The 23,063-nt window shown below is 37.8% G+C and overlaps 1 protein-coding gene across 3 annotated transcripts; it reads left to right on the top strand.

The window, feature by feature from the left end:
* Positions 1-3,226: 3,226 nt before the first annotated feature.
* LOC132306269 (ATP-dependent RNA helicase DEAH13-like) lies at positions 3,227-22,744 on the top strand. 3 transcript variants are annotated; one of them, XM_059803598.1, is made up of 14 exons: positions 3,227-3,782; positions 4,888-4,987; positions 7,038-7,107; positions 7,196-7,270; positions 7,391-7,440; positions 7,542-7,602; positions 7,707-8,111; positions 8,286-8,528; positions 8,659-8,889; positions 10,378-10,491; positions 10,593-11,828; positions 12,161-13,816; positions 17,017-17,098; positions 17,281-19,931. In XM_059803598.1, the coding sequence occupies exons 2-12, from the start codon at positions 4,923-4,925 to the stop codon at positions 13,640-13,642; spliced, it is 4,032 nt and encodes a 1,343-aa protein (XP_059659581.1). In that variant the 5' UTR covers positions 3,227-3,782; positions 4,888-4,922; the 3' UTR covers positions 13,643-13,816; positions 17,017-17,098; positions 17,281-19,931. The 3 variants fall into 3 exon arrangements, with proteins under 3 accessions (XP_059659581.1, XP_059659579.1, XP_059659580.1); XM_059803596.1 differs by lacking the exons at positions 17,017-17,098; positions 17,281-19,931 and adding an exon at positions 22,222-22,744; XM_059803597.1 differs by having other exon boundaries at positions 17,017-19,933.
* The last annotated feature ends 319 nt before the right edge of the window (positions 22,745-23,063 follow it).

The raw sequence follows: 23,063 nt of genomic DNA, 5'->3' as shown, positions 1-23,063 counted from the left end.
TGACGAGTCAAGTTTAATCCATGCATCACAAGATGCGGACTGGGCAACCAGCGGCATAAGAGGCCCATGACCCCAAAATGTAGGCACTAAGGAAAGAAAAATTAGGGCAAAAGGAACAAGATAAAAATAGAAAAAAGAGTGAGAAAAAGAGGGGGTATTGTATGGAAAAACTTTCTATTTCATGTAAGAGAGGATTTATGTACCTACACCTTTTTGGCGTCGTTACAAGTTTTTGTCTGGCTTAAACTGATTAAGCTTTAAAATTATTATGGATTTTTGAAATTGATAATAACATGCTATCAAATCTGTTTTGTGAGCCAAATTTTTATTGTAATTTTCTTCAAATTCAATTTAATCAGTAAGAAAAATTATTGACATAAATTGATAGCATTAAAATATAGCCTTTAAGCTTCCAATTGGTTTTGGTTTTATGAAAATTGGTTGAAATTTGATTTTTTTATGAAATTTCAAAGTGAAGTACATTATGTTAGAAAAAATGTTTCGAACAGATTTTTGGCTACTGGTTTTCTTAAAACTTTACCTATTGGTCAATTGATTGTTTTATTAAAATGTTGATATCAAAGTACACAAGGTTATTTTCCAAACGGCATTGGATTCAGCTCATTTTTAGTGAATTTCAAAAGATGAATGTTATTAGGGACTGTTGTTAGTGTCTTTCCTACTGAGACTCTTGTCTCACCCTATCATTTTTAGGTACCAAAGTCATTCGGAGATTTTAGAGTTGATCTATGACTTGTTATCTTATTTGAGGAGCTTGTATATATTAATGTTGATTTATATGTTATTTGAGGTTTTGTATACTTAAATGATTATGTGATTATCTCTTAAACCAATAATGATGCATTTTGTTCTGGGTGGATTTCTTCAGTTTATTATTAAGTGTATATATATATATATATATTTTTACATGACAAACAAACAGGCAAACATAAATTACAACATAAAGGAATTTTTCCTCACCCTAGAAAAATCTTGCTTAGCAATAAGGTAGATGTCTGCAGGGATATGCACCAAGACCATGTCAGTATAAACATTACGCCGAAAAAGTTTAGCAATAGTATGTGTAACCTCGTTGCCATTTCTACCCATATGGCTAAGCTGAAACCAGGTCAAAGTTTGAAGCGCTAGCTTAATATTCCCTCTGTCCCAAAAAAAGTGTCCTGCTTTGGGAACTGTGACACAATTCCCAAAGCAGGACACTTTTTTTTTGGGGACGGAGGTAGTATCAGAAATGATACATTGCAAATGAATAATACAAGATTCAGTACTGAGCACATTGTACACGATCAACGAGTCACATTTAAACCAGCATTTAGTAAACTAGAGGGACAAAGCCCAAACAATTGCTTTACGAAGACACATCGCCTCAGCCATTGACACATTGCTAGCTGTAAAAGGGCTGAAAACAATCACTTTCAGAATTTGCCCATTCGAGTCTCTTAAAACACCCCCACCCCCTCTTCCTCACCTCTTAACAAAGATGTCGTGGTAAAGGATGGATCGACATTGCACTTAATTATTCCTTGATCAGAAGGTCGCCATAAGGAAGGGGATGAAACATTATCTTGAGTATTAGCTGGTGCACCAAGTGAACTGTTTGATAAGTCAATAAATTCCCAGAATAAAGAGCAGGCTCTATTAACCACAAGATTAGGATCCCAACTTTCATAACTAAAAACAAAGGCATTTCGAGATTTCCATATCATCCAGCATAAAAAAAACCCACCAAACCCAATTGATGTAAACCAATTTTTCCACATCCCCAATGATTCACCAAATCACTCCACCACTCTAAGAATGAAAATGGGCAAGATGAAACAAAATCTATATGGCGATAATTTCCATATGGTTAAGGAATGGGGGCAACTAAAAATAAGATGAACTAGCGATTTATCTTCCGTACCGCATCTGAGACAAATAGGATCAATATGCATTGCACGGTAGTTGGGGGGGGGGGGGGGGGAATATGAATATTGCTAAGTTCAGTGGTTGATCATTAATAAGATGTCTTATATACAAGGGTATTGCATATGTAAATTTTTGTTGAGGATCAACGTGGCGACGCGGGGGGAGGGGGGGGGGGGGAATTGTTTGATGAGATCTAGTGATGTTTGTATCTATTTTTTATGGGCTTAGGGTTTTTGTTTTAAAATGAATGAATGATAAAAATAGATTAGGTTACGTTGAGTTGTACATCTAAAACAGAAGTATCTAAATATTTAATGGACCAATTGTACGTGGACTAAGCCTTCATAGCATAAATTTATCTATATAATTTTCACGAGCCCAAATGAACCTATTCACAAGCTTGTTCACGAACATATAAGTCAAGCCAGGGGCTGTTTGAGATGATTCGTTTATTAAACGAGCTTGAAAATCTTATTTGACCTTGGTTCATTTACTAAGCAAACGAACACAAAACAAGCTCTTAACGAACCGATCATAAATGCAATAAATTAAGCCATATGCATGTCTTGTACATGATATAATATATTTGCATCCTAAATGCAACAATTTTAAATTAATCATGCAACAATAGGTAAATGTGTTAAATTCTTGACTTAATTGTGTTATAGCGTTGCAACACGATTGCATGAATGTTTGATATAATTATATTACATAATTTTTTTAAAAATTATTGCATTAGAGTCATTTCGTAATGTAATTGTATTCCATTATGGTAACCAAACAAAAAAAAAAAAAAATTGCGTTGCACTGATGACATAGAGTATTAACACTGGTGCACAACATTTCCTAAACCGAAGGGAATCTAATAATCGAATGCGGCTTGATACGGATTTGGAGTTTCTAGAGTGTGGATGAAAAACCATTTTTTTGGTCAGGCAAAACCGCAATTTGGAAACGTTGGAGACACCTTACAGTAATTTTGTAATTATATTTTCTAAAAGAGAAACAAAATATAATTTTTAAAAATGTTAGAGGTCAACACGAAAAAGACATCACCCCCAGACCTAGCCCCAAATTTACTTTCTCTGCCTTTCCCACACGATCACGCCACACACCCATCCCTAGTCGCGACCTCCTCCACCGGCGAGAAGAAGCAGCCCCACCATTGCGAGCTCCACCACATTTTTTCTCTCTCATTTTGTCTCACTTTACACCACCACCCAGCACCACCACGTCACTTCCCCACTCACTTTGTCTCACTTCGCAACCACAAAGCACCACCACCACCTCCACCCAAGGGCGGATGTAGGGGTGGACTCTCGAAAAAAAAAAAAAAAAATTTATTATACTAATTTTAGCCTAGCCCAAAAAAAAACAGAAAAGAAATATTAATAGTATTAGCCCACCCCAAAATTAGCCCACCCAATCAAGTTGAAGTCAACTCAGACACCATACTAAGGCCCAAGCCAAATAAGCCCAAGCCGGCCCTGACCCAATAATTCCAGCCTCCCCAATCGCCTCCATCTCTATTCTGGTGGTACTCAACTCTGAACTTGCCCTCGCTCTCTCTCTGTCTCTTTCTCTCCCTCTCCAACTTCAAACTACAAAATCTACAAGAATCAGAAGTTCAAAACCCATATATTTCAGTTTATCGATCTGTCTGCAAGAATCAAAAGTTCAAAACCCATATCGGCATATCATTTCAGATTGTTCAAAAAATCAAAACCCATATCTTTCAGTTTCCATCGCCCGCGGTTCCAGTTCGGGTTCGCCGTTCGCAAGCTTCAGCCGCTGGCCCGCTGTCTCTCAACTCTCAAGCTTGCCCCCCCCTCTCTCTCTGCAACTGCTAACTTGTATGTATGGGTTTTGTTTTAAATTTTTTTCTAAATCAACTAATCAAGGTCTGTAATTCTTGTTTTGCAAACTAAATCCTATTTGGTGAAATTTTTTATGATCTTTTTTTATAAAATATATATATTTTTTACAATATAAAGTAACAAAATTTGCATTGCATTGCATTTTGAGGTAATCACCGTAATCTACATTTTATTTCAGCAAAACAAATATATATTTTTTCTTTCTATAACTTCTATTTCTGTTATGTTATTTTATTTTATTTTTTTGTTGTCAATTATGTCTACAAGAAAATTTGAATCTGGGCATGAAAAAAGAAAAAAAAAAGAATCTGAATTGGATTAGAAATCTGCAGAGATTGAATCTGAAACAATTTTTATCAACATGCCAAGCTTTTTGAAGCTGTAAATCTTTTCAGAACTAAAAAAAAAAAAAAAAAAATCATAACAAGAACTTGGACAAGCAAAAGTAGTTAATATAGGGTAAAGCTCTTGAAAATTAAAATACTTACAAAAAGCATGCTTTTGAGTGAATTCCATAGTGTTGGAAGGGGCTTGCCATGAACTACCTCACACTGTGCTTCCACTAGTAGATTTTCAAATAGGATTAGTAAATTGTTCAAAAGAAGAGATAGGTTACTGGGTGGTGAATTGTTCAGAAATAAATTGGTAATTTTTTTTATTAATTACCCAAATAGGATTGTCTGTACCTTAATCAGTCAATTGTCTTAAGAAACATTGTTAATTAAGTAAAATTGAATTAAACAACAGTTGATTTTGGTTGATATATTTTGATTTAGCCCACCCCATTGAGAAATCCTGGATCCGCCCTTGCCTCCACCGTCCACCCAGCCACCGCATCATCACTCACTTTGTCTCACATCTCTATCTCAATATGCGTACTGATCTGTTTCATTGATTTTCAGCATCAAAATTTTCTGTTAAATGCAAATTTTTATTTTATCTTTATATAATAGTTGTAGAGTTTTTTATTGGTTTCAAATTGATTTACTCTACGACTTCAATATATTTTCTGATTATTGGTCTAGTTCTGTTGGGAAAGGAAATTATATTAGAAGGCTTTGATTTTATTTTTTATTTTCAGGCCTGTCGTTTATTGAATTGTGTAATCTGGAACAAATGGAGACGTGTTTGGAAGTTTCAGAACAGTCCGTGGACTTCAATTGTGAACAAAATGCATGGAGGTAAAATATGTTCCCTTGTTTCCACAAATATTATTCTCATTGCCTTGAAAAATTGAAGATAATGTAGGTAATATATCAAAGAAGTGGTTTAAAAGAATGTTGCATTTAGATGTTAATGCATCTTTATAATTATAATTTAAGTTCATAGTAAAATTATAAAAAATTTCAATAGATTCTTATTTTGTTATGAGCTGTTAGATTTTGGTCTCTATTTGGGATTTTTTTTTTTTTTTTTGGACAGAGGCGCAAATTTTATTAATCAGAAGTAGAGGTACAATCAACTAGAATAACATGAAGAAGCCATGTAGGCTATACATCCCAATCCATATTGGTTGTTTTCTCCAGTAAAGCTCTTTTGCTCATCTCATGAGCCACTCCATTGCAATGATTGCATCTTTGGGCACCCATACTAAGTTACATTCTGGCAATTGTTAAAGCGAAAAAGCAGTATCATCTGGACATCCACTAAATCTTAACTGCATCGACCGGCTTCAAGTGCATAATAGGTTGGCAATCCCCTTCAATGTCGACTTCCTTATATCCCCATTGAAGCAACAATGTAACACTATCTCCATATAAGAGCCTTTGCAGAAGTAAAAACACAGATGCTGCTTTAATTGGTATACCCAAATGATCTCTCAACACTATACCCCCTCCACATTTTTTAGACCACTGATGGTATGAAGCATCATCATTAAGTTTGAGTCTACCATTTTTAGGAACAATCCATTTTACCAAATGAGAAACAGAATAGAATATAGCAGGCATAGATTCCAACTTCTTTTGCAACTGAACTGACTTTAAACTTGATAAAGAAAAACACAGCTCTCTCCATAACTTGAACAGGATCCAGTTGAACACTGCAAAATACACAATTGTTTCTCGCCTCTCACAAGTGCCAACTAATGAAAGCACAGCCAAACTGATAAGATCAGCACCTCTATTGTCTCCTTTGCATTGCTCAACCGAACTTTGCCACATCTGGTATTAAGAGAGAGATTAAAATGAATCCTTAGTGGACTAAGTCTCCATACTATTTGTGTTATAGGACAATTAAATATGACTTGTGCAGTAGTTTTCTCAGTTTGGCCACAGAGCTTGCGAATAGCATCTTCTACCAAACCCCTTCTTTTAAAATTAGTTCTTACTGGAAGAGCATCATGGCAACACTACCACTGCAGCTAGCATTTTCAACTGACACTTTTCATCATCTTCAAAGCCAACTGATAAGCAGTCTTAAGTTCTTAACTGTAAATCTCCCATTAGCCGTCAATCCCAAATTTTGCAGTCCTCAATAGTTGTAAGACTCAATGAAATTTGAATTATGAGACTACTATCTCTATGATTAAAAATCAACTTTCCAAGTATGAGTCATAATTAATAAGTTCTGCACCCAATGCAAACCACAGTCTTTTGTTCTTAAAGAGATGCATTGATTCGTGTGATCAGGAAGCCAATTATCTCCCAAAATTTTCACTTGACTACCATTACCTATTTTCCACCTTAACCCTTGTTTCAAAATAGGTTTGGCAGCCTGAATGCTCTTCCAGGCCCAAGAAGCAGTTCGGGAACAAGAATAATTTAAAAATGAAGAAGGAAAGTACTTAGCTTTGAGGATTTTAAATAGCAAAGAGGTACCTCCTACTTCCATCCTCCAAGCTAGTTTGGAAAGGAGGGCTAGATTAAACGCGTCAAGACACTTAAAACATAGACCTCAGTACTTCTTAGGTATGCACAGACTTGGCCAGCTTATCCACCTCAGTTTAGACTCCTCACCACCACTCCAACAGAATGTAGAAATTTTACTCGTCATATCCTTATAGAGGGAAGAAAGAATTTTAAAACATTGAAATGTGCAAGTGTGGAGGGCTGCCAATGCTGTTTTCAATAACACACGTACTGGTTGTGATCAATTTCCAATAAAAACGGTCAAATTGCTATAGTTTTGGAAGCATATGTAATGTTTAATGCATCACGTGTGTGTTTGAACTTTGAAATTCTCTTTTTATGGTTGGTGAACCTCTTTTTCTCTTTGTTTGCATTATCATAGTTTAAATGGTGATAGTAATGCGATCATCATGCCGGGAGAGAAAAGGATAAAAAAGAATGGCAAAAATCAGGTATTTGCAGCAAACTTGCCAGTACTTTACTGGAATTCTAGTTCTAGTATGTTATTATCTAAGTTTTAATGTTCAATTACACACCCAGGGACATGAACTGGTTGAAACAAAGAAAAACCCGAAGCTGAGGAAATCCCAGAAAAGAAAGCTGAAGAAGCTAGAGGTCTGTTTGCTTGCACGTTTTTTGTTTGTTTGTTTCTTTTTTTTTTTTCTTTTTTTTTTTTTTTTTTTTTTTTTTTTCATGTTTATTGAATATGGAATGACTTGCTTTTCATATGTGTAGGAGGAGAAGGAGAAAGCATGTCTATTATCCAAAAGCATTGAGACCTTGGAGTAAGTTAGCTGCTTGGTCTGTCTTGGATAGTTAAATCAGTAGTGCTGTCCATCTTTATTCCAAGAATGTTTGATACACATGTTGGGTGATCACATTTCAGGAAGTACAAGATACGAGATGATGTATATTCACTTATGTGGTCTTCACGGAATATTGGTCAGGTTTGTATCATTGTTATGATGCCACTCTTAGAGTGAAAGTAAAAAAAAAAAAAAAAAAAAATCCCTTGTAGGTTGATTTTATGAAAGGGCACATCCATTTGTAGGTTGAAACTGTCCGCGAAAAACGTAGGAGGGCAATGCAGTTTTCGAAGGTGGGTTTAGGAATTCAACACAATGATCAATCCTTCAAGAGCAGGGTTGCCATCAGTACTTTCTCCGAAACTGAACCGGATGCCGATGAAATCCACTCAAGACGAAACCATGATGATGATAACTTTTTGCAACCAACAATAGCAGCCGAAAATGTCCCAAGCAACGTTCCTGTTTCTTTAGGATCTTTTCGAGAATCAATTTGTAGCAGTGGACTTGGTGCAAAAGGTGGACCTGATGCTGCTTGTTCAGTGAGGGAAGTTGCGGATCAGAAAGGTGACTCATGTATACATGATGATGTGCCCAATTCTTCCCCCACACCATGCAGTCATGATGGCAGAAAAATTATTCAGCCAATGGTATACTTCACTCTTGAAATATTGAAGAAATCTTATATTGAACGGTTTTCTTAAACTGAATGTGAAGGGAAATTGGTTATTATTTATAATCAGACACCATGCATTCATATTGTACTTGTTTTTCATATATATATTATTGTGCCTAATGGTGGTTGGGGGCTTAATATGGGACAGGATGGCACAGATCAGGGTCCAACAATTATCAACAATATGAGCAATCTAGCAGATTGTCCTCCAGTGACAGTTCTAACAGCCCCAACTGTAGTGCATGTATCAAGACCAAAGGAGGTTGAGAGCAAGAGAAATGATCTTCCAATAGTTATGATGGAACAGGAGATAATGGAAGCGATAAATGAAAATACGAGTGTGATTATATGTGGTGAGACTGGTTGTGGTAAAACCACTCAAGTTCCACAGGTGAGCTAGTATGATGCCTCTTATAGTCTATCTGCTGGAATCCAAAAATTTTTATTTTATTTTATTTTCTTACTTTTTTATTTTTTGCATGGGTGATGGTCGTTACTCCTTTTTTAATGGCATCTTTCAGTTTCTTTATGAAGCTGGCTTTGGTTCAAACCAGTCCAGTGTTCAAAGTGGTATCATCGGTGTAACCCAACCACGTCGTGTTGCTGTCCTCGCAACTGCTAAGCGAGTGGCCTTTGAACTTGGATTTCGTCTAGGTAAGGAGGTTGGCTTTCAAGTTAGGCATGACAAGAGGATCGGGGACAATTGCTCCATCAAGTTCATGACTGATGGAATTTTACTACGAGAAGTGCAGGTTTTGCTCATGCACTCTTTACTTTTTAATCATGCATAAGTGAGGTCTTTTAGAAATATGAGATGTTTTTATTGCTAACTCTTTGCTCTTATGTCTATATGCTATGGGATACTATTTGTCATCTAAAGTACTTCTCATTCCATGCGAGGCCTTTTGACTTTTGTATTCTATTTTTTTAAATAACACCACCCCAACAACACCCAAAACAAATAAATCACAATGTAGTTGGTGCTTTTTGCTTATTGATTTTAGTATTAGGTGTTAGCACTTAAAATTTAAATGAATAAATGGAAGAGAGGATGGCAAGGAAGCATTGTCATAGTTTCTTATAGCTGTTAGGGTTAGTTAACTTCTAAGTCTCTTCCTGTTTTTCGTTATTAAGTTTGTAGTGGTTCAAAGTTCAAATCCATGAAGGAATTGTGGTATTAATTTCTTTTGATGTCACATATAATTTTTGATTAACAATATTTAGAATAGAGAAGAAGGTTTGATTGGTTCACTCAAGAGGCCTTCAGTACAGCCATCTTATTTGTGATACTAGATTGTTTGTGGAGGTAGACATCCAGGATTTGGTATTGATGGCTATGTTGAGGTGGATGTTTTTTCAATGCCATTAACATTTGGAGAACTGTTGGTACTATTTGTGAAGTGCATAAATTTGAAGTTGTGTTTGGTTGGTTTGTGGGTTGATATAGGATGGGATTTTGATCCAGACCTTCAAATCGGAATCTTGTTGTGTTCATGATGCAATCTTTGATGGGTTTGAAAATCCACCTCAAATTTAAGATTTGAAGTTTACTTATCCTGAGGAATTTTACAAATAACAAGAAATGAGGTGTTATATATAAATTCTACTCACTAATAATTAACACAAGTTGTAAGAGGTAAAAAAAGTGAAGAGTATCAGTGTCAGTCACCATTACCACAGGACCAAAAGGTCCAAAACACCTACCATTGCATCATCCTCATAACTGTGAACATTGCTATCACTAGCCATAACCACGAACATTGATCTCAATAGTCACCACCTACTGCCACAACCCCACCACCACCACCATGATCAACATCCCTCTGTCATTATGTTATAACCACAACTGCTATCTACCAGAAGCACCTTCATGACAATGCACTACTAGTAGTGTCATGAGTGACTCTCCATACCTGCATAGGGAAATGCTTTCACTGGACGCTAGACCTAAACAAGTCTTAGAAAATAATCCCTTGTTGCTACGACTTTCTCTTGCTTAGTGTTAATTCCTTTGTTTCTTTTTTCTTTTTGCATTACTCTTTTGTTGTTTTAAGTTCTTGTGAGAGAAAATAAAAAATATCATTTTTTTGGGACTGTTATAACGGTGCCATCATCTATGTTTGCATGTTGGATTTTTATTATTTATCATTTTTTGTGAGCCATTTCACTAAATTACTTTTGCTCTCATTTTGGAACGTTTTGCCTCACTTCACACTATAATATTTGCCTTTGAACTGCAGAGTGATTTCTTATTGAAACGATACTCCATTATAATTTTGGATGAGGCTCATGAAAGGAGCTTAAACACAGATATACTTATTGGAATGCTTTCCCGCATTATACAACAGCGGATGGTGAGAGCTACGGAATAATTTTATTATTTTAATTATGTGTTGATCACTTCTTTTTTTTCCCAAACTTTTTCTCATAGAGATATATCATGGCTTGATGGCAGATAATATATGAGGAGCAGCAACAAAAAGTCCTTTCAGGAGAAAAAATATGCTCTGAAAGTAAGATATTTCCATTAAAACTCGTGCTGATGAGTGCCACCTTGCGAGTTGAAGACTTTGTTTCTGGGAGAAGGATATTTTATGATCCACCTCCTGTAATAGAAGTTCCAACCCGACAATATCCAGTTACTATACATTTCGCGAAAAGAACAAAGGATGGGGACTATATTGGCCAAGCTTATAAGAAGGTCATGACAATTCACAAGAGGCTTCCAGCCGGTGGTATACTTGTTTTTGTTACTGGACAGAGGGAAGTAGAGTACTTGTGCAAGAAGCTGCGAAAAGCTTCAAAGGATATGGTTGAGAACAGTTCTAAAGGAAATGAGGGAAATGATGTTACTGCATCCTCTGAAGGGAAAAATATGGATAAAGATGATATGATAGATATCAATGAAGCATTTGAGATGCACGGGAACTTAGGCCACCAGCAAACTGACCGGTTCAGTTCTTATGATGAAGATCATTGTGATCTAGATGAGGATGAGTCAGATTTTTCCTATGATTCTGGGACAGAGAGCGATATAGAAGTTGTTGATGATGAGAATTTGTTGAACCAGAAAACTCTGGAGGCTGATGGTAATCTTGCAGATGTCTTAGGTGAGGATGGGAGCCTTGTTTCACTGAAGGCTGCCTTTGAAGCTTTGGCTGGAAAAACTACCGTGACCCCTTATTCTGAGGTGGAACAGATTGTTCCTGTTACTCCAGAAGGATGCTCAAATCAATCCAAATCCAGCTTGGGAGAGAAAGGGGGAGTATCAAATGGTTTCTGTGCAGGTTCAATGTGTGTTTTGCCCCTTTATGCCATGCTTCCTGCATCAGCACAGCTTCGTGTGTTTGAAAAGATTAAGGAAGGAGAGCGTCTAGTTGTTGTTGCTACTAACGTGGCTGAAACATCTCTAACTATTCCAGGCATAAAGTATGTAGTTGACACTGGAAAGGAGAAGGTCAAGAACTACAACTCCTCCAATGGCATGGAAACGTACGAAGTACAGTGGATAAGCAAGGCATCTGCTGCTCAACGTGCAGGAAGAGCTGGAAGAACAGGGCCTGGCCACTGCTATCGTCTATATTCTTCTGCAGCCTTTAGTAACACATTTCCTGACTTCTCAAGTGCTGAAATATCAAAAATACCAGTTGATGGTGTCGTCCTTCTGATGAAATCCATGGGTATTAGTAAGGTATGTTCCCTATGTAATATGAAGCCCACCTGTTCATGCACATTTTTTATTCAGCAGAAGTGTGTTCAAGTTCACCTGTCTCCCCCAAACCCCCCCCCCCCCCCCCCCCCCCCCCCCCCCCCTCCCCTCGCCTGCTCTCCCTCTCTCTCTCTCTCTTTAAAATAAAAAAGATCACCAGGGGTCCCCATATTCTGCCTAAGATCTCATTTTAACTAAATAATGGTCAACATATGCTTGTCTCAACTACATGGTCTTCATTTTCTTTCTTTATTCATCTTCTTTTTAATTATTGTGGCCATTCTTTAGTTGTATCTAATATGTCTTCATTCCAGGTCGCAAATTTCCCATTTCCTACTCCTCCGGAGGCCACTGCATTGGTTGAAGCAGAGCATTGCTTAAAGGCTCTTGAAGCACTTGATGGCAAAGGAAGACTGACACCCCTAGGGAAGGCAATGGCACAGTATCCAATGAGTCCTCGACACTCCCGGATGCTCCTTACAGTTATTCAAAACATGAGAAAGGCGAAAGGTTCTTCACGGGCAGACCTAGTTCTAGGATACGCAGTTGGAGCTGCTGCAGCTTTGAGCTTGTCAAATCCTTTCGTTATGCAGTTTGAAGGAAGCAATGCTGACATGGATTACTTAGAGCAAAATGAAAAATCTAGCAGTATTAATAGCAAGAAAATTTTAGAGAAGGAAGAGAAGTTGAGGAAAAAGAAACTAAAAGAAACTGCTAAAGTTTCCCGTGCAAAATTTTCTAACCTCAGAAGTGATGCTTTGATGATAGCATATGCTTTGCAGTGTTTTGAACTTTCTGGAAGCCCAGTGGAATTCTGCAATGACAATGCATTGCACCTAAAAACCATGGAGGAAATGTCTAAGCTGAGAAAGCAACTACTTCAACTAGTATTTAACCAAAAATTTTATGGTTTGCAGCAGGAATACTCATGGACTCATGGGACCATGGAGGATGTAGAACGTTCATGGAGGGTTTCCCCCGATAAGTATCCTTTGTTATTGAATGAAGAGGATGTACTGTGCCAAGCTATTTGTGCTGGTTGGGCTGATAGGATCGCTAAACGCACTAGGGCAGTTTCAGAGTCATCATCTGGAGATAGAAAAGTAAATGCAGTTCGCTATCAAGCTTGCGTGGTTAAGGAAACAGTGTTCCTTCATCAGTGGTCATCTCTTTCTCGATCTGCGCCTGAATTTTTAGTATACAATGAACTGATACATACAAAACGACCGTACCTGCATGGAGCAACAAGTGTGAAATCAGATTGGCTTGTTAAATATGCTGGGCCTTTGTGCAGTTTCTCTGCCCCCCTTGCAGATCCCAAACCCTATTACGATCCTCTTACGGACCAAGTCTTCTGTTGGGTCGTTCCGACTTTTGGCCCTCATCTGTGGCAGCTTCCACTGCATAGTTTGCCCGTCAAAGACGATGACCGTCGAGTGGCTGTATTTGCTTTCTCTTTGCTTGAAGGCCATGTGTTGCCTTGCTTAAAATCAACCAGGAAATTCATGGCAGCCTCCCCTGGTAGCATTTTGAGGCTGGAGGCATTGGGTCATAGACGGGTTGGGAATCTTCTAAGCAAGTTGAATACAAGGTTGAGAACTATTGATAGCTGTGCTATGCTGAGAGAGGCCTGGAATGAGAATCCTAGAGAATTGCATTCGGAAATTATGGACTGGTTTCAAGAGGGATTTCATGATCAATTTGAGGAGCTATGGGCAGAAATGCATCATGAAGTCCTTTTAGATCCCAAAGAACGCTTTCCCAAAAGGGTCAAGAGAAAGAGAAGGGTAAAATAAACTGGTTTAGTGAAAGCTAAATGGGTGACGCCTCTATAAATTATATGCGTCAACTCTACATACGTTCTCTCAATGATTCTTCACCAACTCCGAACTTTGGAGAAGAAAAATGTGCTTCACATTTTAATTATCCATTGAAGAGAGCTCCATTTTAGCATTGGAAGTTGCAGCAAGGTAATCTTTTAATCCCATGTTGGCTTCTTTGCATAAATCATCCAGTGTGTAGTATTTGTTGTGCTTCAATCTGTGAAGCCTCAATTGTTTTGAATTAACATATTCTAGTCATTCCTCATGTATGATTATTTTACCCTACACTGATGGCTATCAGCTATTTTTTTATTTTTATTTTTATTTTTGAGAAATAAGCTGGTTTATCGTTCAACTACAAATAGGCAAAGTCTTATACGACCTACTTGGGGCATACCCCAAGGAAACAAAAAAACAAGATTAAAACCCCAAACCCACCAAAGTAATAAAAGCCAAACAAGTAAGCCAATAATACAAAGCCAATCCTCAATAACAAAATACAGCAAATCAAACATATATCAGCATAAACGCTCTGATTATGCCTATACATTCTACAGTCAAGAGCTGATAACCAATAGTCCATGCCACTCCAGTAACAATTAAGAATGGCAGGATCATACCAGTAGTACAGGGTGTAAAGCTGATGCAAACCAAAGCAGGGAAAGCAGCACCACATCATCACATAAATCACCCTCCGGACGAGCAAATTAGACTGTTTCAGACTGCTAGTGATAGAGTACCATTCAGTCTGATACCCTTTCTGAAAATAAACAGCCTTGTGAAGAAACAAAAACCAATCAATATAACCTCTGTACTTACTTCTGAACATTGGCACACCAAAATACTTCCCTCTGATACCATTTCTGAAAATAAACAACCTTTTGAAGAAATAGAAACCAATCAATATAACCTCTGTAATTCCTTCCGAACATAGACACGCCAAAATACTTCATTCTCAGCACCTGCAGCCAACCATAATAGAACAACACACCCCAAACAGCAGCAGCAGACCATTCATCAAACAGCCAAAATAAAAGAGCACAGTTCTGAATCTCATACTGTAGGAGAGCAGAACTGTTACAGTAATATATGGAGCACTAGTCATGACTGAAAATGGAATCAGGTAGTTGCCACTCAGTTTTCAACCATTGATTAATTCTTGATTCATCGACTCTCTTCATAGAACATAATCTGTACCTAACATTCTGAATAACAGCTTGCTTGGCAGCCTCCCAATCCCTAAATTCATTTGCATACGTTCTTTTATTTCTTTCTTTCCAGATCTCTTACACAACAGCTGCTAGGGATAATTTGTTAATAATGGAAACCATTTTTTTTTTCCCTTTTAAAACCATAGTTGCCCTTTGAAAATACCTTCCCAGCTACCAGCAGGCCATTGAATAGCCCCTTTATGAGTAAAAACTTTATACAATCTGTTTGTGGAAAAAAAGAGGTGATCTCGGTCTCTATTTTTACAGAACACACAGCTGCCATTTAGGATAATCCCTACATGAATAAGTCTCTGCTGAGTCCATAACCTGTTTTGAACAACTAGCCATACAACAAGGGAACCAGATATCTTTCCAAGGAACTCTCTGTTTCCTATTGCTAATAGCTTCCTATGTTGATTTAATAGAGAAGGCACTCTTTTTAGGCTTCCAACTGATCTCATCACCCGTATCAGGACAAGGCTTAAAATCAGATGAAACACCATATCTGAGGCTCATCCATTTCAATGTATTAGTTATAGGCCATCTCCAATCATTACCTTGAATAACTGCCTTTACTAAAGCCTCTTTAGCCAGGCCTGAGTTAACAATAATTTTATTGTTATAATGCATTCAAATAGGACCTTGAGGCAGCCAATAGTCATACGGTTATACAACAGGGAAGTCAAACTGCCATCACCAACTTTGTGAAAAACAGCAACTTATCCCTTATCTTCAAAAGCTTTCTCCAAGTCCAAGAGCACTCATTTGGGACTTTTATATTCCAGAAAATTTTTCTCTTCACAAGATGGTGCCTAACCCATATGTCCCACAAAGATTATGATTTAGGTTGAGCAACCTTCCACAAATTTTTTGCCATAGCAGCAGTATTCCACATTTCTACAACCTTAATACCAAGGCACTCTTCAGATTTAGGTAAAAACACATCAATCCATGCCACCATATTTGTACCCTGGCTCAAGTTAGGACTCTTCCATACAAATTTCCTCATAATGTACTTATCAAAAAAAAAAAAAAAAATCCTCATAATGTAATTGATTTGCTTAAGAACAGACTTGGGGAGAATAAAATTTGATGCCTAATAAACTTGCACAGAAAACAGAACAGAATTAATCAACTGAAGTCTTCCAGCAAAAGATAGATATCTACTAGTCCAAGATTTGGCCTTATCAACAATTATATTCACCAAGCTTTCACATTGCTCCCCTTTCAATTTGGAAGACAACAGGGGCACACCTAAATACTTAACATGTAACTCTCCTTTCTGAAACTGCAGAATCTGCATAACTTGATCTGTTTCAAGAGTAAATAATCCAGCACAGAAAAACCATACTTTTAGAAGCATGAGGGCATAGACCAGACATGAGACTGAAAGAATTCAGGCCATCCATCAACAGAGTAACGGAGTTCAATTCCCCTGCAGAAAACAGCATGACTAGATATCTCATGTCCACTGCTCTTCGAACGATAGCTGAAACCCCTTTGCTCAATTCTGTACTTAAGCATTCCAGTCAATATTTCCATCCCCATGACAAAAAGACAAGGAGACATAGGATCAGCTTGCCTCAATTCCCTGCCACTAGTAAAATACCCCTCAAGGCTTCCATTAATATTGACAGAGTACATAGGAGTAGACATACATATCATAATCCACTGAATCATAGTTTCAGGAACTTTAAAAGCCTTCAAAACAGTTTTCATGAAAGCCCAAGATGCTGTCATAAGCTTTTTTCAGATCCACTTTCATAGCCACTCTAGCAGGTTGAGCATTTTTTGAGCTAACCCCTTATTAATTCTTGATCCAGCAGAATATTGTCAATAATTGTAATGTTTTTAATTGTGTAGTGTATTGTTGTATAATTATGCAAAAGTGTAAGTGAGATATTTGTTTATTAAGTGGGCCCCACAAAGCACTAAACACATATTATACCACCATGCATCATTTTGTGGCCATTTCTCTCTTCAGATTCGGGACTGAGCTTTCTCTCTCTCCCTCCTTGCTTTCCTCTTTTCTTATTTTCTACCATTTCAAGCTTTGATTCATCATTTTTCTTTGAGTATTCAACTTTGCCATTGAAGGCAAAGTTGATAAGCTAGTTGAGACCTTCATTTTGATAGGAGTTGATCATCATTTGGAGCACTCTTGGGAATTCGAATGGGGCTGAATTAGGGCTTTGCTTGGTTTTATCTTCAATTTGAGGTAGGGGTCTTCCTAATGCCCAAGTTTTGATTCTATTTGAGTAAATTTCTCCTTCCTTTGAGATATGTCTTTAGAATTATTAAATTTTGGTATGAAATTAGGGCTGTCTATAAAATGTCTCCCCAGTTGTAGATGAGTGTTGATATTGAGCTAACCAGTCTCTCTCCCCTCTTCCTTAACAGCAACATTAAGGGGTTCTTTATACACTATTTTTTGGCACTCAAGTCAGGTAAGCTCTATCCACCTTGACTTGATTAGATAAATCAATAATCTGTCCTTATTAACTTTTTCAATTCAACCTTCAACCTCTGCAACTTTTGGGTCACACTGAACATAGTAGTTTCCTTAACTCTGCAAAAGCAAACCCTGGCAACAATATCATAAAACTGAGGATGATCAAGTAGAAAATTGTTAAACCTGAAGCGCTTCCTGCTAGTATGATTAACAGCACCAAATTTCAGCAAAATGATAGCATGATCAGATATATTAGGAGGATAAAAAACAGCCTCTAGACTCCCTGAACATACTAAGCGAAGAATCATTAACTAAACTCTGTCAAGCTTCCTGAAGTAAGTGCCATTAGACCAGGTATATTTTATTCCAGAAGGCTTCAGGTCCATGAGCTTAGCATTTTCAATACATTCCCCAAACTCTTTCATATCAGCATTCCACTCAGTGGAAACCCCCCAACTATTTATGTCTGAATCTGATAGCATTGAAATACCCAGCTAAAAATCAAGGGTCATGCTTATGAACAGTAACCAACTTCTCAACACTAGCCCAGAGCTTCCTTCTCTCAATTTGGCAGTTAAACCCATAATTGAAAGTAGCAATGTATTGAAAAGACTTGTCTTTGACAAAGAAATGGATCAATTGGGCATTACACTCCAAAGTAAGGTTATCAGAATTACTACTATCCAACAGCACCCAAATCCTCCCATTTGGACCATAGTCATTGTTAGTTGCCAAATTCCAATTCTTTGCAATAGCAGTGAAAGTCTTACTCAGATTCTGTTACTCTTAGTTTCAACTAGACACAGAAGAGATAAAGCATACAACTGGATCACCTTCCTCGCATCAGCTTGTTTAGAGGGGTCATTTAGACCCATAATATTCCATACTCCAAAATTCATAAAAAAAAACTAATGAAAAAGAATTAGCAACCCTTAGTACCCCCAGGACTGGGAGTTCTAATGCCCTTAACATAGGGCAAGAAACCCCTTTAACTTTAGATTGTGCAATCACAGACAGATTACTAATTAAGGTAGAGTTTTGATTAGTAACCTTGATAGGTTCTTTGTCCACATTCATAACTGGAATAGGAAGCGCCACACCAGAAGCGTCTTCGACTGAAATTCCCTCAGCTAAGCTATCCACTGCTACAAAACTCACATTTACTGGATCAGCTATCCACTGCTACAAACCTCACATTTGCTAGATCATTCTCATTAAATACCTGCTCTGCTGAAGATGATGCCATAGACATCATTTGGGAGATCAGAAACTGTCATACTCTGAACATGATGCATAAACTCAGCAGAACCATCAGCTGACCCGTCCTCCTCCTCCTCCAGAGTCCTCAAAGCTTGATAAAGATTAGGACAAATCACCACTGCCCTGTTCTGAATCAGAACAGGCTCTGTAAAGGACACCTGAATCCCACACCATCTCCATTAGGCATATTCACTGTACCATCAGCTTTTGTCGGAACTGGTTGTATGAGAGTCCCATTCTTTTTTAGCCATACGCTGCTGACCCTTAACATTTACATTATTTTCCCTAGTCAACAAAACAGCCTCTTTCTGAGTAGCTGGACAATTCTTCACCACATGCCCAAATACTTTACAATGTGAGCATTTTGATGGAACCCACTGATATTCAGCATATACTGGAACTCTCGACCCATTCGGCAATTCAAGTTTGAATTCTGAAATAAGCTCTGACTCCACACTGTCTTCCACACGGATTCGAGCAAAACTTAGCCATTTCTTCCCGTCATCGAGTCAGCATACAAAGGCCGACTAACTGTGCTGGCTATGTAGCTTATCCCATCTTCATCTGAATATTCAAGCGGAACATTTGGAAATTTTACTCATATGGGATGCTTATCTACAGTCTTTATGCAGAGACACCTTTTCAGCACAATTAGATGATTAACAAAATGACATGGCCCTCGTTCAAGAACACAATCCCTATATCCTGCTGTTGCAAATTTAAAGAAATAAAATCCCTTCTCTGTACCAAAGACTTCCATCAAACCATCCTTATCCCATAATCGATGAGCAAAGGAATTTACAGAATAAAACGGAAGTTTCTTATCGATGAAATAGCCAACCAAACAATTCCCCCTTTCCCCTCCTGCTACAGCAATTTTCACTAGAGGAGTAACAAAAATTCGTATGTACTGAGTCGGGTTGACCTGCAACCACATTTGCCCGTGACCCTACTTCTAGCCCACCCATATTCATCTTATTTGGAGAAGCTCCAACCTCTTTCTGGTTAGACATAAATGGTTCAGTGGATGTGTGGAAATTCATTTGGAAGGGTTGGGATGTCTTCTCTTCCCATATCAGATTCAAAGTTCGTGATGGTAGATATGTTCGATTTTGGGAGGATTTATGGTGTGGTGACCAGCCATTATCTTACACTTTCTCAGATTGTATAGTATTGTCACCGATAGACATGCCTACATAGCTAACTGTTATCGGTTTAATAGTAGTGGGATTGCGTGGGATGTGCATTTTAGGCGTTCTTTTCAGGATTGGGAGATGGACGAAGTATGTGTTCTTCTGGATATGTTGTATCAATAAGAGACAATTGGCAGAGGTAGTGATGATCTTCTTTGGGCCCCCTCTACCTATGGTAGATTTGATGTCCGGTCCATATTTCTCTGCCTCTCCAACTTCGCTAGCCTTGATTTTCCATGGAAGATCATATGGCGCTCTAATGCTATGTTTGGTTGGAGGAAAGGATTAAGGGGGGATGGATGAGAGGATGGATGGATAAATATTTTTGTGTTTGGTTGGAGGGAAGGGAAGAGAGGGAGGAAACAGCTTCATCCCTCTTTCCTTTATGTTTTTCTATCCGTCCACTTTTGGGGGAAGAGAGGAGAAAAAGAAGGCATAACTACCTATAAATTTCTAATTTACTATTTTAACATTTTTAAAAATTTTAAAATAAATATCTATCTTTTATAATTTTATATAAAATGGTGTATTGGTAAAAATAATATAACAACTCTCCTTCCCTTCCAACCAAATAAGAAAAAAGTATCATTCCATTCATCCTTTCTACTATTCATTCCATTCAACCAAACATAAAATGAGAAAGACACCCTCCATTCCCTATGGATATCTCATCCATTCCTCCCTCTATCTCTTCTATTTATTTTTCCATCCCTCCAACCAAACGAAGCATAAGGCTCCACTTAGAGTGACATTCTTTGTATGGACTGCCGTATGAGGCAAGATTTTGATGCTTGACAACTTGAGGAAGAGAGGCAATAATATTGTTAATTGGTGTTGCCTTTGCAAACGAGATGTTGAGTCTGTGGATCATATCCTCCTGCTTTGTCCCATGGCGTACGACTGTTGGAACCTTATATTTGGCTTATTTGGTATGCTTTGGGTAATGCCTCGATTTTCTAAGGGTCTGATTAACGCGTGGAGGGGATGCCGCGTGAGAAGCAGTGTAGACAACTATTGGAGTACAGTTCCACATTGCGTTTGGTGGTGCATTTGGAAGAAGAGGAATAACATAATGTTCGAAGGGAATGAGTCGTCCATGGCGATGTTGAAACTTCATATTATTCACTCTATCTTTACTTACGTGAAGAGGAGTTCTTGCTCCTCTTTCGATGACTTAGTTAATCTATTTGACTTTTTGAATCCATAGATCTTGATTCCGCTTTTGTATAAAAGACGCGTTCCCCTTTTGAACATTTTTTTAACCGATAATTACTTGTAAAAAAAATAAAAAATAAAAATAAAAAAACTGGTTCAGTGGATACTCCAATTCATCATGTGGCACAAATCAGGGAAATTAGTTGTTGACATCTCAGGACATATCTGAACTGTAGATCCACCAGCATTTATGACCATAGTATTAGAAGCAGTTACACCTGCCTGCTCATGCAGAACCATTGGATCAGAAGATTGGATGTGATTCGTCAAAAGCGCTGTTTGCACAACTAGATCCACGCGCATTGTTCCCTTCACTACGAGGCACCCTCTGGACCTCCACGCTTCTCACGGCCTGGTTCGGCAAAACACCAGAACCTTCATAGCCACCGTGGCTAGGACCAAAACGATCACCCCAGCCACGATTACCACCGTTCCTACCCTGAAAAGTACCCCGCCAGCCACCAAATCGTCCCAAGCTAGCACCAGCATCTGAATTTTGTTGCCCATCACCCACAAGAGCTCTCAATTCCTGATTCTCTTGATGCATTATACAAATTGCATTTCGTAAATGAATCATTTCTGGGAAAACCTTAGTCATATCCTCTGGATTCACAGCCTCAGTATCATATTCATCAAATTCAGGCTCAACAGCATCAATCGACAGCAAAGATTCAGCACCATTATTTGAACAACCACAAATCTCACTACACTTATCATCCTCACCCTTGGCCTTCATCACACCACATCCTTCATCAACTCCTACCTCAGTCATACTTCCACATCCGGGAAAGCGTCGCCAGAACAAACAGAGTGCGCTACACCGGAGAAGAATACCAGTGCAACCTGCTGCCGGGAAAGCAAACGCCAGATCAGGAAAAATACCAAAACCACCGACAAACACAAGAGTACAAAAAATCCGTCCAAGAGCAAAACTAAATCTGAGAAATGAAAAATAAAAGAAAACAATCTGGAGAAACAATCAGCTGTAGAAGACAACCGATCAGATTACTTAATGATCAGATTGTAGAACAAAAATCAGATCTAGTTAGCCCCAAATCCTAGAGAGAAACTCCTAGTGAGAGAAGCTCTCAACTAACCCATCCTTCACTTTTCAATCAATCAAATCCATTCCTTGATGACTATCAAGCTTTTCATTTGCGAATTTACAAACTGTCATCATATGTTTTTCTCATGCTCAGTCTTCTATTATCTTTTGCACAGGTGGTTGTGATCTTTTTCATGATGCATTGGTAAAAGAGGCCCTACATGCCTGTGATCAGCTCATGGACCATTCAGTTGCTCTGGATTTTAGTTGGGCAAGAGGCAGAGATAGCTCTCTGTACTGGTGACGATTTTCAAGCTGTTATGGAGTATAAATGAGGAACATCTGTGCATGCCATCATAGCTTTTAGAAACACAGCTGATTTCAAAGATTATGATGGTATAGCTTCCTCCATTCCGCGGTATCTAAGGAGTTTTAGATGACAACAGTACAATATTCTAGCATCAGTGGACTCGGATTGTGCAAGTGATGATGAGTTTTGTTTTGTTTTGTTTTGTTTTTTTTTTGTTTTTGTTTTTTTTGTTTTGCCCTTGCTTTAACGGAATTTTGTTGTTGGACCTCAGCATCCTTAATTCTCGCATAAAAATCCAAACTAGCCATGCAACCAAGTATGGAGTTGATGATTGAGATCCAGATCACATTCTTGAACAGAAAGCTTTAACATACAGATGCTTATCTTTTTGTTTTGTTTTGTTTTTTTGTTTTTTTTTGTAGTACATTATTTGTTCACAGAACAAGCGATCATCACGGGTTGCTGGAAAAACTGGAATTCTGAAAAAATAATGTCAAAGCACTTATGTAAGAATAATTCTCTCATTTGACAATGGAAAAACATACATTTCGTATTTTTCAAAAAAAAAAAAAAAACATACATTTAGTTGACAGTTCCAATAAAACTCTAATATGTATCATCCAATTTCAAAGGAGCCTGTTTTCTCTGGGAATTGTTATTATTATTATTATTTTATTTATTTATTTTTAAGTTAACACGAGCAGCTCA

The sequence above is a fragment of the Cornus florida genome, unplaced genomic scaffold (assembly GCF_030987335.1).
Source record: "Cornus florida cultivar Cherokee Brave unplaced genomic scaffold, ASM3098733v1 CherokeeBrave_3.0.0_Hap2_Chr05, whole genome shotgun sequence".
Lineage (NCBI taxonomy): Eukaryota > Viridiplantae > Streptophyta > Magnoliopsida > Cornales > Cornaceae > Cornus > Cornus florida.
Note: the sequence above shows the minus strand (reverse complement) of the source record. Positions and strands in the feature narration are given on the sequence as shown.